Raw genomic sequence first — 16,463 nt, 5'->3', positions numbered from 1 at the left:
AGAAAAATTAGCCGTAACCAGAGAGGAATCAAATGTAGTACTATCTGCCCAGTCAAAGGATCCATTAACTCTCTAGCGGTAGTATCTCAACTGTTGGGTGGTATCTTGGCCAACGTACTTGTTTTCCTTGTAGCATTCTGATTAAACTAATTAGAGAAAACTTACTTTTATATTTTTCCTCCCGTTTTTGGCTGCAGCAGGTTGTGTGCTGGTAATACAGTATTTTGTTTGCACTGTTATGTATTCTACACCATCAAATAACAGGATATTCAAGTTCCTATGTTATTTCATTGTGACTGAAGATTACAATCTCCTGCTGCTTTCTGAAATTCAATCTTCCCCGTTGATATAAAAGTCGCAAAGCTAAATCAGGCGACTTTATCTCTGTGATTGCTAAAAAAAAAAAAAAAAAAATGAAATACTTTGAACATCTTGTTGTGCTAAGCCTAAACTAAATGGTATACCATGTTCCTCCTGTCCCATATTTCTGAATCATACTCCACTTACTGCAAAATCACAGAACATGCTGTATGAGATCCTTACATGGGCGTTAAAATCTTTATGATTTTTTCCATATTTTACCATCCTTATTGGTGACAAGGTCTCTATGATTCGTTTTATATAGTATTTTACCAGAGATATTTTATGACTACTACAAGGTTCAGGTTTGATTCTTAACCCCTTGTTACTAAGAAGGTTGTTTGATTTCCAGACTTTATTCACTCGGGTCACCTCAGCTCCTTGTTTGAACCTACATTTCTTAAGACAGGAAAGCTTTCCCACCTAAGCACAAAGGGAGGGAGGGAGGAGCCAAGGGATCCATCGCCCTCCCAACCCAAACGTATCGGGACAAGGGCAATGACCAACTCAGCTAAAGTCAAACTCATATTCTAGCAAGATTCCTCCAAGAAAGGGGGAATATCATAACGGTCCCGTGACGTACGGAACGAACGGGGAAACTTCTTGTAACGCAAAACACTAAATCCAAAAACTGAAGAAATTCTAATAATAATGGAAGTCCCGTAGGTTGCGGAACATACGTGTATCCGAACAAACACAATAGCTCTCTACATCCATGATTGTAATATTAAAATAATAGAAATCCCGAGGGGTACGTAACATATGTGAAAGAAACCCAGGTGAACCCAGTTCTTCTTCCCCGCCGACTGATGGCCAATCAGGGCGGCGGGGGGAAAAACGACCAGGTACATGAGTACTGGATGAAACCCCCGAGGAAGTTCTCGATACCCACTAGTGAGTCGTAATGAATCCCAGTAAGAGATGGGTGGTGGTGGGGGGGGGGAAGGTGGTGGGAAGACTGAGGTACGAGAAGACTCGGCCCATAGTGTCAAACCACACACCCAACGAACAGGAGAGAGGGACCCCTGGGTTGGCGGTGAGATAGTGGGGGAGGCGAGAACTAGTCCATGAGGGGGTACAAGATCACGTGAACAGGAGGGGGAGACAGGAATACCAACCTGTCCGATAACTACGTAAATACAAAAGATCATAAACGGAACGAATAATAATTATCAAATAAATGTCAAATAAACATCAAATAACGTAATGCATTGAACTGGGAATAAAGGCATGCGTAAAACAACGTTAGTAAGAGAGCGACGCAAGAGAGTGGCAGGGGGATATGACGGGGAGCCTCCAGAGCAGGTGAGACGCTCTGATCAGGGGTACCAACCAAACTTCTACTGCGGGTAGATGCCGAACATTAAGATAAAGTAAAAATAACTGCCTCGCGAGAGTCCCACTCAAACTAAGTAAATAATGTGACTAGATGGTAATCGTAGGAATATAAAATGATAATTATCGATAATTGACAATAAAAATAAGGCATATGCGAAACCAACTAGATCGAGCCCGAAGGCAGGCATGCCAACTGAGATCAAGCTATGATACGTAGATAATACCATATAATACAATATAATTATGATACTCACAAAAACACAGTATTAGGTGTAATGGTGAAAGAACTCCAAAATAATGTTCAAAACGAATAACAATCAGTAATGAAAACTCATTGTAAAACGTTACGAACGAGCGCGGGAGGGAAGCACGCCAACAAGGGACCGCGGACGGTCGGATCAGCGAGACAATAACAACTCGAATAATTTAACAATTAAAGGCAATGCTACCTCCCAAAGCTCAAAACTCATAGATCTGGTACTTAACTTTGATGGGGTGACCAGAGAGTCCGACATCAGTACGAATAATGGAGAAAAACACCAAGACAAAAAAACGCAAAGCGCGAGTGAAACGGATGCTATATAAGGAGTGAGTTCACTAGCGTGGGTTGGGTTGGTAGTAGTAGCTTGCGCGGCATTGGTGTTAAACGGCGCCTCGCTGTGTCAGGGATATTGAAGAGGAAATATCTAAATGGTGCGAGACCTCTGGTTGTGAATTATCACGCCCCAGAATATTATACCGACACCTTATAGGTGAGCGAGCTGGGGTTCTCTGGTAATATATAGCAGTTATATACCTTAGAAATGGTGCTAAAGGAGCATTTCACTGGGCGGCACAAGAAGAGCCCAGAAAAATTTTTGAAAATAAAGGATATATGACCAAGTGAGGGGTGTACTTATTTTTGTATGCCCAAAAAGCTGCAGACTGCAGGATTAAGCATACACAAATTGATGGGTTTGTACTCTTATAATATCCAATTTTAAGTCTCATATGTAAACGTAGAGGAGGATCTAGTCTCCTAGCTTGGCGAAACTATCAAAAGACATCTGAGCTCGAGAGGTTTTAGTGCCCCAACTACTCTTTCCAAAAGCTCTGGCTAAGGCTTTAGTGTTGGTTTGATTGATACAAACATATTTTCATTAACTCTAGTTTAGCTATATTCAAATACTGTACGAAGTAGATTAATGTAGTATTCGGAACCATCTGAAAATCACTATGCTGAAATTCTTGTTTTCATATAATACCATATGGTGGAGGAATTTAATATATAAGAATTTTACTAACCTGCGAGTTAATAAGGTGAGTATCAGCACTACTTTTTCGCATGTGTAAATGACCTAAAGACCCTTCATCCTCACTATAGGTGCCGTCTGTCATTCGCCATGATGCACTTTCATACAGATTTTTGAAATCATATTCTGAAAACACAAAGAGAAACAATTGTGCAATCATGTTGGATTGTTTACATTGTATTTTGCTTACAAATGTTATGATTCCATCAATCAGTGTTACTTGTTATATAAGTGTTTAGTTGACCTGTTACCTTCAATACGTCAAGTGAAAAATTATCTAAATCAATATCTTACCTAATAATAATAATAATAACAATATATTATTGAATTCTGAAGCATAGCTTCTGTATTAATAAAGCTCAGTATACATATAATCTAAAATTCATATAACTAAAATGTATTAATCCATTTTTTTTCACCAGTAGCCAGAAGAAAACATTGGTTTATTTAAGGAAGTCAACTAATTAAATTATATTCATGTGCACCATGGAGAGATGCCTATTTTCCTGTAATAGTGATTTCATAGAATTACACGAATTCTGTTGAAATGAACCTGGTAATACAATAATTGTTGGTCATGAATACAGGTTACTGTAATTAGTGTCATTTTAACCCATTTTATGACAAGGTGTAGATTAAGTTGTCTTAGAAAATGTGTTACATTAGAAATAAAACTTACACTAATTGGTCATATTCCTAAGTTGAATTTAATAACCTTCTTTTCATATCTATTGCTCACGAAAAAACTAATCAGCAAGTGCCATTGTATTTGAATTACTACATTTATACAAAGTACCAAAAATTCATACAATATATCTAAAAACTGAAAGATAACGCAACAATCAGAGGGTTAAACAGATATAAATACAGTACAATTGATTCTCTTCATATTCTTTACCAAGAGTATCCCCTTTCTTCCTATGATAACAGCAAGAGCTGAACATTATCAAAATGTTCATATCTCCAAAAGAAAAATGACTAAAATATTCCAAAGCATGTGTAACCAGTTTTGGGCTTGTTTACCATAAAGCATCTGCATGATGGTGACTTCTGTGGCTTATTCATTCCATATGATAATTAAAGACTACTTATTATCACTGACAGGTTTAAGACAACATGCCTTTCATTACTGTTAAGTAGAAAGGCAGAGAAAATGGCTGCATGCTTGTTCTGGTTCTTTCTTTACATTGTACACTACATTTCCTATTAGTGATGCCTCTTGATACAAAAGTTTCTGTATACGAAAAATTCATGATATGAAATGAGAAGCAAAGATTTTTTCGCCTCCTAATAAGAAGTTTTCATGACACAAAACAAGATTTACGCGGTGCCGAAAACAGTTTGAAAATTCGTGCGCCGCCAAACTGTAATCTCGCCACCATCATCCTTCTCTCCCATTGGTTATCTCTCCACCTTGATGCTAGTTACCGCCATAAGATTCTGCTCTCCTATTTTATATCAATAAATACATTATAAAGTTAAAAAACACAATCAACAGTACTGTATTGTGTTTATGTACGTACACACAATGCTACTACCATATCAAAATATTAGCAGTATATTTTTCTTTAATCTTGGTAAATGAATAACGGATTGTAGCATATTTTTTTTCCTTTTAATGTCATTTGATTTTACTGTATATCTGTAAGAAAATTTTTAAATTAAAAATGATATTTTAATTATAAAATAAATTTTTGAATATACTTACCCGGTGAATATATAGCTGCAACTCTGTTGCTCGACAGACAAAAAAACTGTAAAAACTCGCCAGCGATCGCTATACAGGTTGCGGGTGTGCCCATCAGCGCCAACTGTCGGCCAGATACCATACTCAATGTAAACAAAGACTCAATTTCTTCTCATCCCACTGCGTCTCTATTGGGGAGGAAGGGAGGGTCGTTTAATTTATATTCACCGGGTAAGTATATTCAAAAATTTATTTTATAATTAAAATATCATTTTTAAATATTTAACTTAGCCGGTGAATATATAGCTGATTCACACCCAGGGTGGTGGGTAGAGACCAGTTAAATATGTTTACATCTTATGAGCTAAGAGTTTTTATTTCATTTTAGAAGTTATCAAAATAACAAAAACAAAATAAATAGGTACCTGGTAAAGAAGTCGACTTAGACGATTACTCTGCCTTATAAGTACGTCTTCCTTACGGAGCCTCGCGATCCTCTTAGGATGCTGACAGACCCCTAGGAGCTGAAGTATCAAGGGCTGCAACCCATACAACAGGACCCCATCAAACCCCTAATCTGGGCGCTCTCAAGAAATGACTTTGACCACCCGCCAAATCAAACAGGATGCGAAAGGCTTCTTAGCCTTCCGGACAACCCATAAAAACATTAAAACATTTCAAGAGACAGATTAAAAGGATATGGAATTAGGGAATTGTAGTGGTTGAGCCCTCACCCACTACTGCACTCGCTGCTACGAATGGTCCCAGTGTGTAGCAGTTCTCGTAAAGAGACTGGACATCTTTCAAGTAAAATGACGCGAACACTGACTTGCTTCTCCAATAGGTTGCGTCCATTATACTTTGCAGAGATCTATTTTGCTTAAAGGCCACGGAAGTTGCTACAGCTCTAACTTCGTGCGTCTTCACCTTAAGCAAAGTTCGGTCTTCCTCACTCAGATGTGAATGAGCTTCTCGTATTAACAATCTGATAAAGTATGACCAAGCATTCTTTGACATAGGCAAGGATGGTTTCTTAACTGAACACCATAAAGCTTCAGATTGGCCTCGTAAAGGTTTAGTACGCTTTAAATAGAACTTAAGAGCTCTAACAGGGCATAAGACTCTTTCTAGTTCATTGCCTACGATCTCCGATAAGCTGGGAATATCGAAAGATTTAGGCCAAGGCCGAGAAGGCAACTCATTTTTGGCTAGAAAACCAAGTTGCAGCGAACAAGTGGCTTTTTCCGACGAAAATCCGATGTTCTTGCTGAAGGCATGAATCTCACTGACTCTTTTAGCCGAGGCTAAGCATACCAGGAAAAGAGTCTTAAGAGTGAGATCTTTCAGGGAGGCTGATTGTAACGGCTCCAACCTGTCTGACATGAGGAATCTTAGTACCACGTCTAAATTCCATCCAGGGGTAGCCAAACGACGCTCCTTGGTGGTCTCAAAAGACTTAAGGAGGTCTTGCAGATCTTTATTGTTGGAAAGATCTAAGCCTCTATGCCGGAAGACCGATGCCAACATGCTTCTGTAGCCCTTGATAGTGGGAGCTGAAAGGGATCGTCCTTTTCTCCGGTATAAGAGAAAATCAGCTATTTGAGCTACAGAGGTACTGGTCGAGGATACAGAAACTGACTTGCACCAGTCTCGGAAGACTTCCCACTTCGATTGGTAGACTCTAATGGTAGACGCTCTCCTTGCTCTAGCAATCGCACTGGCTGCCTCCTTCGAAAAGCCTCTAGCTCTCGAGAGTCTTTCGATAGTCTGAAGGCAGTCAGACGAAGAGCGTGGAGGCCTTGGTGTACCTTCTTTACGTGTGGCTGACGTAGAAGGTCTACCCTTAGAGGAAGACTTCTGGGAACGTCTACTAACCATCGAAGTACCTCGGTGAACCATTCTCTCGCGGGCCAGAGGGGAGCAACTAACGTCAACCTTGTCCCTTCGTGAGAGGCGAACTTCTGCAGTACCTTGTTGACAATCTTGAACGGTGGGAATGCGTAGAGATCCAGATGTGACCAATCTAGGAGGAAGGCATCTATATGTATTGCTGCTGGGTCCGGGACTGGGGAGCAATAGATTGGAAGCCTCTTGGTCAGCGAGGTTGCAAAGAGATCTATGGTTGGTTGACCCCCAGTGGCCCAAAGTCTCTTGCACACATCCTTGTGGAGGGTCCATTCGGTTGGAATTACTTGCCCTTTCCGACTGAGACAATCTGGTATGACGTTCAAGTCGCCTTGGATGAACCTCATTACTAGGGAGATGTCTTGACCTTTTGACCAGATGAGCAGGTCCCTTGCGATCTCGTACAACGTCAGTGAGTGGGTACCTCCTTGTTTGGAGATGTACGCCAAGGCCGTGGTGTTGTCCGAGTTTACCTCCACCACTTTGCCTCGAAGGAGATACTCGAAGCTTTTCAAGGCCAGATGAACTGCCAACAGCTCCTTGCAGTTGATATGCATGCTCCTCTGACTCGAGTTCCACAGACCTGAGCATTCCCGACCGTCCAGTGTCGCGCCCCAGCCCAAGTCCGATGCGTCCGAGAAGAGAACGTGGTGGGGAGTCTGAACAGCCAGGGGAAGACCCTCTCTTAGGTTGATATTGTCCTTCCATCAAGTGATACAAACTGTTCCAGGGATGACAGCGTCCCTACCAGACTCATCCACAGCCTGACTGAGCAGCGTTCCTTCTTCAGCATCTTCTGGATGGATAGCAGGGCTTGATCTATTCTGGGGGCTGATCGTCTTGTTGTTCAGCAACGTCCTCATCAGATAGTTCCTCATCCGAAAACTGATGAGGAAACGGCAACGGAGTGGGCAACGTCTGGCTCGCTGAGTCCGGTCGCACTGGTGCATGCGTGACGGAGCCGGACGCAACGTCATGGAACTGCTGCACAGTCTGAGAACTGTCAACAACCATGGGTGCGTGAGGACGCACAGCGTCCACCCGAGACTGTCTAGACCGTCTGGGTTGTGCAGTCAACACCATACCGGGTCGCGGAGGTTGACGCACCGCGTCAAAACAAGTCACCTCTGATGGTTGTTGAACGTCCTGAACGTCAACAACCACCTCCGAGCGTCGCTTAACGTCAACGTGCGGCTGGCAACCCACACTGGGTCGCATCGGTGGAGGAACCACCTCAACTGGTAGACGCGAGAAGGTTACCTCAGCGTCAACAGGACGCACAACCGACCGCTTGGAAGGTTGTTGGCCAGAAGGTTCAGCAGCAACCTTCTCTGCATTAAAGTCCTCCATCAAGGACGCAAGCTTGGACTGCATGTCTTGCAGCAAAGCCCATTAAGGGTCTACAGGAGCAGGTGCGGCAACAGACGGGGTTAGCGACTGAAGCGGTACCGCTTTCCATCCCTGAAAGCCTTGTTTATGCATGACATAATTGTACAGCAAAACTTCAAAGGCTCGAAAACAGCTGTGAAGTTGACCTGTAAAATCTTGGAGCGTCTCCTGGCCAGGCGCCAGGGAGAGTCTACGAGATTTGAGAAGCCTATCTGGGCAGAGGCAGGAACTCCCAAGCCGAGAACTTCTCTCGTGTCATATCAGACTCTCGCTCTATAAGCCAGTTTAAAAGAAGGGAAAGCAAAGGCTGTATCCCCCAAACTCCTCCTGGTGATAAACCAGTCGCCTAGCAAACGTAAAGCTCTCTAGGAGAGCGAGAGAGCACTAGCTTATAAACAACGGCTTCGAAGTAGCTAGGCCTAGTGAAAGCTTTGACGTTTAGGCGAACGAGGAGCAGCAGTTACAAAAAGATCCGGACAAAGATCCTTAAAAATCAGCATGATTTAATTAAAGTCCATAGAGGGCTAAGCAGCTTTAGGCTCCTCTCCGTCTGACAGAGTCCTCAAGGGAATATCAGTAGGAGGGGGAACAGCAACTTCCTCATCTAAAGGAACCTTGTCCGATAAAAGCTGAGTCTCAAGCAAGGGAGAGACCTACCGTGGTGGCAATGCTTTACAAGCAGAGTCCACACGCACTGGTGCATTAGTAGCGGACCAGGACGCAACGTCATGTAACTGCTTGACAGTCTGTGAACTGTCAACAACCACAGGTGCGAGAGACCAGGACGCAACGTCATGTAACTGCTTGACAGTCTGTGAACTGTCAACAACAAAAGGTGCGTGAGGACGCACAGCGTCCACTCGAGACTGCTTTGACTGCCTTGACTGAGCAGTCAAAACAACTCTAGAATGCGGAGGTTGACGCACAGCGTCAAAACAAGTCAACTCCGATTGTTAGCGAACGTCCTGAACGTCAACAGGAGCATCAGCAAGTGGCCTAACGTCCAAATGTGGCTGAAAATCCACACGAGACTGCATCGAGTGTGGTTCTAAACAACCTGACTGACGTGACTTAGCTACGCCAACGTCAACAGGACGCACAAAGGAACGTTAGGTTGGCTGAAAGCCAGGATCTCGATGAGATAAACGGCTAGGCTCAACGGACTAATCGGCAGAATAGTCTTCCATAAGGGAGGCAAGCTTATTCTGCATGTCTTGCCGTACAACCCATTAAGGATCAACGGAAATGGTTGCGGTAAGAGACGAGGGTAACGTCTGTGACCGCAACACTTTGCCAACAAAAAAGACTCTCGGAGTCTGTGTTACGCTTTTGTTAGGCGGCGAGCAGTTTTCCGATGACTGCATAGGGTCAGAGCTGTCCTAATGGCTGCAACCAGGACGCTGGACCTCTCCTGAAAGGACTGACTTTCGCTTAAGGGCCTCGAAACCTTGTTACAGGTTTCTTATGCGAAAAGCCTTCGGATGACGAGGAGAAAATTGTCTCTCTCGCCTTATGGTAGGGGAGATCTTGGTAAGATACACCCGATACCATAGAGGGAAACGTCTGTTCGCTGATCAAGGCCTCTCGAACCCATAAGTCGTACGACATTACTTCTCCCCTGGGCTTGGGAGCTTGCAAGAGGTCCCGGACTAGGTGAACGACAGGCACAAACAGACGAACCCTCGGACGCAACACTGTAACATTTTGCGCAATATCACTTTATCACTACGATTTTCTGTTTTGCACTTATTTCACTGAAATCGAAACTTTACTGATTTCTACTTGAAGCACGCAATTCTACCCTCATCAAAAGGTAGTAAATGCGAAATCAGTCGTATAATGCAAGCACATTAATACCAGCAAAAAAACAGTAAACATCTTTTAAGATAAAAAAATTCAGTGGTTGGGGAAGAGAAGAAACACTAGTTCATTCAAAACTACGTTTTCAATCTCTCACCATACATTGCCTGGGGACGAGAATAAAACTAAAAACGTTTCATCCTTTCTCCCCGTACAGAGACTAGGGACGAGAGTAACTCGAGAACAACGTTACCCGCTAGAACGGAACGTTTTCTCTCCTCTCTCTCCCTCCGTCTCTATCTCTCTCTCTCTTTCTCTCTTGATTTCGCACCTAAGAGAAGAGCCCAATTACATTTCGTCAAAAAAAAAAAAAAAAACGTTATTTGACCAAAGGAAAAAACTGAAAGGTTTTTCAATTAAAAAGTTCCTTTAAAATAGAATTTAAAACATTTAAGATTTGAAAGAAGCATGAACAAAACGTCAGAATCGATTTACTCTTTCTGCAAAGTGAAACCGTGATACTCTCTCTCTCTCTATCGTAACGATAGAGCGCAAACTGCGTAGCATAAAAAAACTAAACGTTAGTTCATCTTTGATAACAGTACGAAGACTATTCAAAGAAAATCTTTCATAAAATATTTATTAAAAATATTCATTTAAAAAGTTTTAAAACATTAGCTCTTTAAAAGCTATTTACGATTGAAAGGGCTCAACGTTGTTTAACTTCGGTTTCCAAGTTAGGACCGCCTATTCTCAGGAAAGGTCGCATATAAACAAAACATTAAAATTTACTTTTTATGTTTATTATAAATGGAAAGTTAATCGAAGAGGCCTAATAAAGGCGGTGAGAAATAAAATATATAGAGGAAAATCTATAATTAAATTATAACGTGATAAGATAATTACTAAAAGCCTAAACACACTTCCGTCTAAGGGAAGGGTCGGCCATTTAAAAGTCAAAGAAAGTCCATACTCTCTTTGTCACCAAAAATTAAATCTATCCAAAACAAGTTCAAGATTTAAGATGAAGATAAAACACCTGCACTGCGAAAGCTCAAACCAAAATGAAGTACTTCACCAAATATGTTGAGAAAACTCCAGGTTCTACAGCGAGTAAAAGTACGTCTTGTCGACACGTCGACAGAGAAGAAAATTGAGTCTTTGTTTACATTGAGTATGGTATCTGGCCGACAGTTGGCGCTGATGGGCACACCCGCAACCTGTATAGCGATCGCTGGCGAGTTTTTACAGTTTTTTTGTCTGTCGAGCAACAGAGTTGCAGCTATATATTCACCGGCTAAGTTAAATATTTAAAATAAGACAATGAACAGAACTGTACTGTATGCACAATGCTACTACGCATATCTAATACATTAGCAATATATTTTTCTTTCATTTTGGGAAATAAATAACATTATATATTTTTCTTTCATTTCTGTAAATATATAACATATCGTAAAAATTTTTTTCCTTTTAATGTCATGATTAGCTATTTATAATTAATTCTATATCAATAAATACATTTTTGATTTAAAAAACACAATGAACAGTACTGTACTGTATAATATGTACGTACGCACAATGCTACTACGCATATCAAAACATTAGCGATATATTTTTCTTTCATTTCGGTAAATAAACAACAGTTAAGAAAACTATTTACTTTACACATAAAGTTTATTCATTCTACAAAGTAAATTCACGTACATATTAACATCAACGAATCTTGCTTGCAGTACAGTTAAATAGCTTAAGCACGTGTGTAAAATAAAATGAAGGTTATTAATCGACGTATCACCAATGAATATTAATTGTATTACAATGACATAGTTACTATTAAAAATGTTCATGAGTTGAAGAAAACGGGTTGTTTATGCATGATAAAAATGTACTTTTCTATGGTAAGGGTAACTAATAATAGTACAGTTTATACGGTACTGTATATTTCGTATATGTACAGTATTGTACTGTATGTATTGTATTATTTTCCATTTATTATGGCATTATGCTCTAATACCTACTTCATTTACAGGTATTAACAGTTAGGTTAGATATATTGAATGGTTCAAGGTATATTGAAAGATTCAAATGTATTTGACTACTTCACTGTGGTTATACCTTTATAATAAGATTTTCATGTGGTGTTGTAGTAGGCTTAGAACAAATTAGAAGATTTGAATGTAAAACGTGACTCATCATACAAAAACGTCACGAAAGCCACTCCGGAACCAATCAATTTTGTATCTAGAGGCATTACTGTATAATGATTGTAACCCCATGGGTTTTAAAATTTTACTAGTTATATTGTGTACTGATGAACAATATGCTGAAAGTTCAGGCATTCATCAAAAATTCTACTGCTTTACAATCGTCTTATTTTTATGAACCTCCCCTGATGTTCCTATTGCTTTTTCTCCATAAGCTCAGTTTAATCCACTCCAGTAGAATAAGAATTTTGTACATCCAGGTTTCCAAAGCATTGCAACTAACAGAAAATTGCAATTTCATGTGGCTCTGCCATTTATTTCTGATGGTTTTCCCTCATTAAACTTGAATGATTCATGCTTTTTCTAATCTTTTTTTTTAAGCTTCCTTTTGCATTGTCAACACTACTGTATTTGGTTGTTAGAACTATCTTACATTCTTATTATTATTTGTAATTCTGAGTTGAATTCATAGATGAAAAGTTGGATTTCAATTTTGGATTACCCGGTATTATTGAATCTCTTACTTCTGCAGATGATATAGATAAGGTAAGTCTGAACTCTTTTCCTAATGTCCATTTTGTTCACACTTTAAATTAGTTATTTAGGTAATCACCACTTCTTTTGCTTTTCTGGGTGTTTTTTTTTTTTTCAAGTACATCTCCCTAGAGAACTTCCAGGCTGGCAGGAGAAAGATGCTTTGCCAGTTTCACATTTAGAGCTTTGGTGCCCAACCCTCATGTATTAGGCTTCCAGGAAGTCTCACAACGAGGGGGCATTTTATATTGGGCTGCCAAACCTTTCTCCAATTTGAGCTAGCAATCCAAGAGGAGATTAAACCAGTTGTTGGAGAAAGTCTTTTTCAACTGGTGTAATATGAAAGTCCTTGACCCACGCACTGTCACCATCATGTGAGTGTGTGAATTTCAGACTCTATTAATAGTTTGAGGACAGTGCCTCTCTTTATTAATAGCTATCATTCTGTCATCTTTCAATTTTTGATAATAGAGATATCGGCCTGTAGTCGTTGAGTGAGCTTTGATGTATGTACAAAAATTTTGCGAGAGGAGTTCCTCTCTGAGCTCAGAGGCCTAACCCCTATACTAGTCGATTTACACTGGCTGCCGATTAAAGCGAGAATTGAATTTAAAATATGTACAATAACCCACCATGTTATCAGAGCCGGGCGTCCAAAATGCTTGAGAGAATTGCTACATATTGCGCAGCCAACAAATCGTGTCGACACGAGAATAGTTACAGATGGGTTCAAACTATTGGAACCTAGATATATGTCTACTGTAAGCTCCAGAGCCTTTAAATATGCGGCCCCGAGACTATATAATAAGCTCCCACGAAACATTCGAATGATTGAAGACATTAAGACTTTCAAGAGGAAACTGAAGACTTTCTTATTTCATGAGTCCTTTGACTGTGACGATTTAACAGTAAATGAACTATACGCAATATGAAACGTTAAGTACTGTGAACGAACAAGGTAAAATGACAGTGGAGGTTCTGTAGAGAGTGGGGTTCCCCTGCTGTATGAGGCCGGAAAAGCAGCCATCAAAATAAAGTAAGTAACCCCCCCCTCCCCACACCTTTACAGAGACACATGTCCAGGTTAATGCAGGACCCCTTTAAAGAAACCTCTGTAAGAATCGTTACTCTGAGTACCAGATATGTGAGTAAACTTCATGCCATTTTCTGGCAGATATTTCACATAAAAACTTGGAAGACCATTGACTTATTTTTTACCGGGCATTCTACCAAAGTCACAGACAACCTTCTCTCCATTCTCGGATTTATTTTTTCCCCGAATTTGAACATGAGGGAAACTCTACAAGCTGTGATGATTTGTCCAGCAGTGTACACAAATTGGAAGCTCCCAAAACACTGTATCCAATAGAGGCTTGCTAAAAAACTTTAAAAGTCTATATCAGTATTGTATTTCTTGATCATAATGATCCAATCTGGATATAGTAATACCTCAAAGATTGAACACCCCAGAACTACTGTATACCAGTTCAGTGATTAAACTAAATTTTCAAATATTTTTTGCCTAAGAGATCAAACAAAAATTTGGATGATGAACAACTTTAAAGAACTTATAGGGGTCAAGACGCTTAGACAAGGTGATTGACCCAGTCGTTCTAATAACTTTTTTGTGTTAATTTCATATATTTTAGTGTTTATCCATACACAATGGCTCCTAAAAAGGTTAGTAGTGGCAGTAACAAGCAAAAAAGGAGGGTTTTGGGAACCACTACAGTTGTAAGAAAGGAGATAATTGAAAAGTCAGGAGGAGGTGTCCACACGACCGACATTCCCAAAGAGTTTGGTACTGTACTGTATACCAAAATCAACAGTCTATAAAGAAGCCCTTAAATAAATCAATGTGGCAAAAGGAGTGTCATCTCGGGAAGTTGAGAAATTCCTATTAATTTTGGATAGATAAAAAACACTTGGGAGGTGATAGGATTTCAGAGACAACCATATACGAAAAGGCAAAGCAAATTCATTCAGACGTCATTAAAAACACCCTTAGAAAAGTGATGATGCAGATTCTAGTGAAATATTTAGGGAAAGTCGAGGCCGGTATGATAAATGTGAAAACAGAAATAGTGTCTTTCATAATGGTAATGCATAGTCATTTCAGAAACCTCTTGAAAGGCAGGCAGCAAAAACAAACCTTTCTCAATCATTTTTTCTTAGTCAAAAGGCTATTGTCAGAGAAGAATAATAAAAGAGAGAACTCCAGAAGGGGACTTCTCAATGTATTTATGGATGGGGAATCTCCTTCCCAGTGATACATAACACCAAAACCTCCTCCACATGCACAGCTATCTTGGGTTAAATTCTATTTTGGGGTATTATCACGGATGTGCTCATGTTCTTTACTTTTGAGAGAAAATTCTTCAGTTGTCAAGTCTATCTATTGGAATCTACTATACATATAGTGTGACAGTATCCAAGGGGTCCTTGCTTTGAACCTTTGGAATTTTTTTGTTTCAGTGAAACTTCCCTCATGTCCATTTTGTTTCCTCTCCAGAGAGTCAGTTTATCGACCTTTATCCCTAAAATAAAAAAATCTAATATTCTTTCCTTCCAATAGACATACCCCTAATGAAGTAATAAGATACTCTAGCAGTTAATGGTAAGATGTGTATCGCCAAGCCTTCTTTCTTATTCCACTTCCTCATTTGCATCGGCTTAACTTACTCTTCTTCTAAATGGTGACAAATTTTATTGCACTTTAAATTGTCTTCCTCTAGATTTAGTAGCTATTACTGCTTATGGATAGTACTGTGATTTAAATTAATGTTGTGATAAGTATGATTGCATCACTGTTCCTCACAAGGAAAGTATGTTTATGAAACTTTCTTTTAGTTCAGGTGGAAATCTGGAGACTAGGCTAGTTGTTTATAGCAGGGAAGATGACATATATGTCATGCCAGCAATGTTCTCTAATACACAATACACGTTTAACCAGCGAAGGTTTTATAGTGATGGGCTTTAAAGCTTATAATGTATTTAGCTTCCTTTGCTCAATCTCAGAAGGCCAGGGAGTTTTTGCTTGTAGGCGTTAACTCTGGTTTTACCTGACAGGTTGCTAATCCTAATCTGACTTCCTAAGTTGGGTATAGTGGCAATGAAACCCATTTTATTGTTACTCCAAGTTGCTAGTTAACTAAATGAGGTTAGGTCTAAATAAATATTTGTAGATATTTATTATCCCTTGCTATTATGAAGTCAGACTAGGAATCACTGGTGGTAAGAGAGTCTTTGGCTTTTTTTTCAAATATACATTGTCTCTAGACCACTAAAAGAGTACAAGAACACCCTCATTACACCGGATAAGGGAGGTGCTGTTAACTTGGCCACATTAATAATTTTGCAACTGACGTGCACAGTGTTGAACTAGTGACCGAGCTTTTAAACAAACGAAATGCAATGTGATCTGGAACGTGATGTAGTTGACCACCTTTAGCTGAAACATTGCCAAACACATTAAACAGTGAAGAGGCTATACAATAGGACCTCAACACTAAGATGCAGTGAATATTCAGAACCATTACTGAATAAAACACTATGTGATTATGAGCACTAAGACCCAACTATTTTTGTCAGGTCAAGGTAAGCAACTTGTCAGACAAGTCAGATTTATTGCCTACCAGTAAAGACTTGCTGGCCTTCTGACATTATCAAAGGAAGCTAAATAAGTTAAAAGCTTTCAGGCTCATTACTAACAAAACTAGGTTGGTAAGTGATTATTTGGTATGTCAAGGATTTCCCTTTGAACTAAAAAGTTCCTTTAGCCTTGACCTTGAAACATACTTTCCCTGCGAGGAACAAAGAAGCATCATACTCCTCACAACAGTTATTTAAAACACAGTGATATCCCTGTACAGGAATGCTAACAAATCCAGAAGGTAAGACAATTTTAAAACAATAAAAACTTAACACAAATTGGCAGGGGATATATTTCCA

The 16,463-nt window shown here is 39.8% G+C and overlaps 1 protein-coding gene across 10 annotated transcripts in view; it reads right to left on the bottom strand.

The window, feature by feature from the left end:
* LOC137629559 (dystrobrevin beta-like) overlaps nucleotides 1-16,463 on the bottom strand; it is a 517,572-nt gene that overhangs the window by 85,027 nt on the left and 416,082 nt on the right. For all 10 annotated transcript variants that reach the window (XR_011041536.1, XM_068360996.1, XM_068360991.1 and 7 more), the window contains one exon: nucleotides 2,983-3,116. Coding sequence is in view for 9 of the 10 variants with exons in the window: in XM_068360996.1 (XP_068217097.1) it covers nucleotides 2,983-3,116 (134 nt within the window). In the remaining variant the exon portion in view is untranslated. The remainder of the gene's footprint in view (nucleotides 1-2,982; nucleotides 3,117-16,463) is intronic.

The sequence above is a fragment of the Palaemon carinicauda genome, chromosome 37, assembly GCF_036898095.1.
Source record: "Palaemon carinicauda isolate YSFRI2023 chromosome 37, ASM3689809v2, whole genome shotgun sequence".
In the NCBI taxonomy this organism is placed as follows: domain Eukaryota; kingdom Metazoa; phylum Arthropoda; class Malacostraca; order Decapoda; family Palaemonidae; genus Palaemon; species Palaemon carinicauda.
This window is presented reverse-complemented; position numbering and strand designations above follow the sequence as displayed.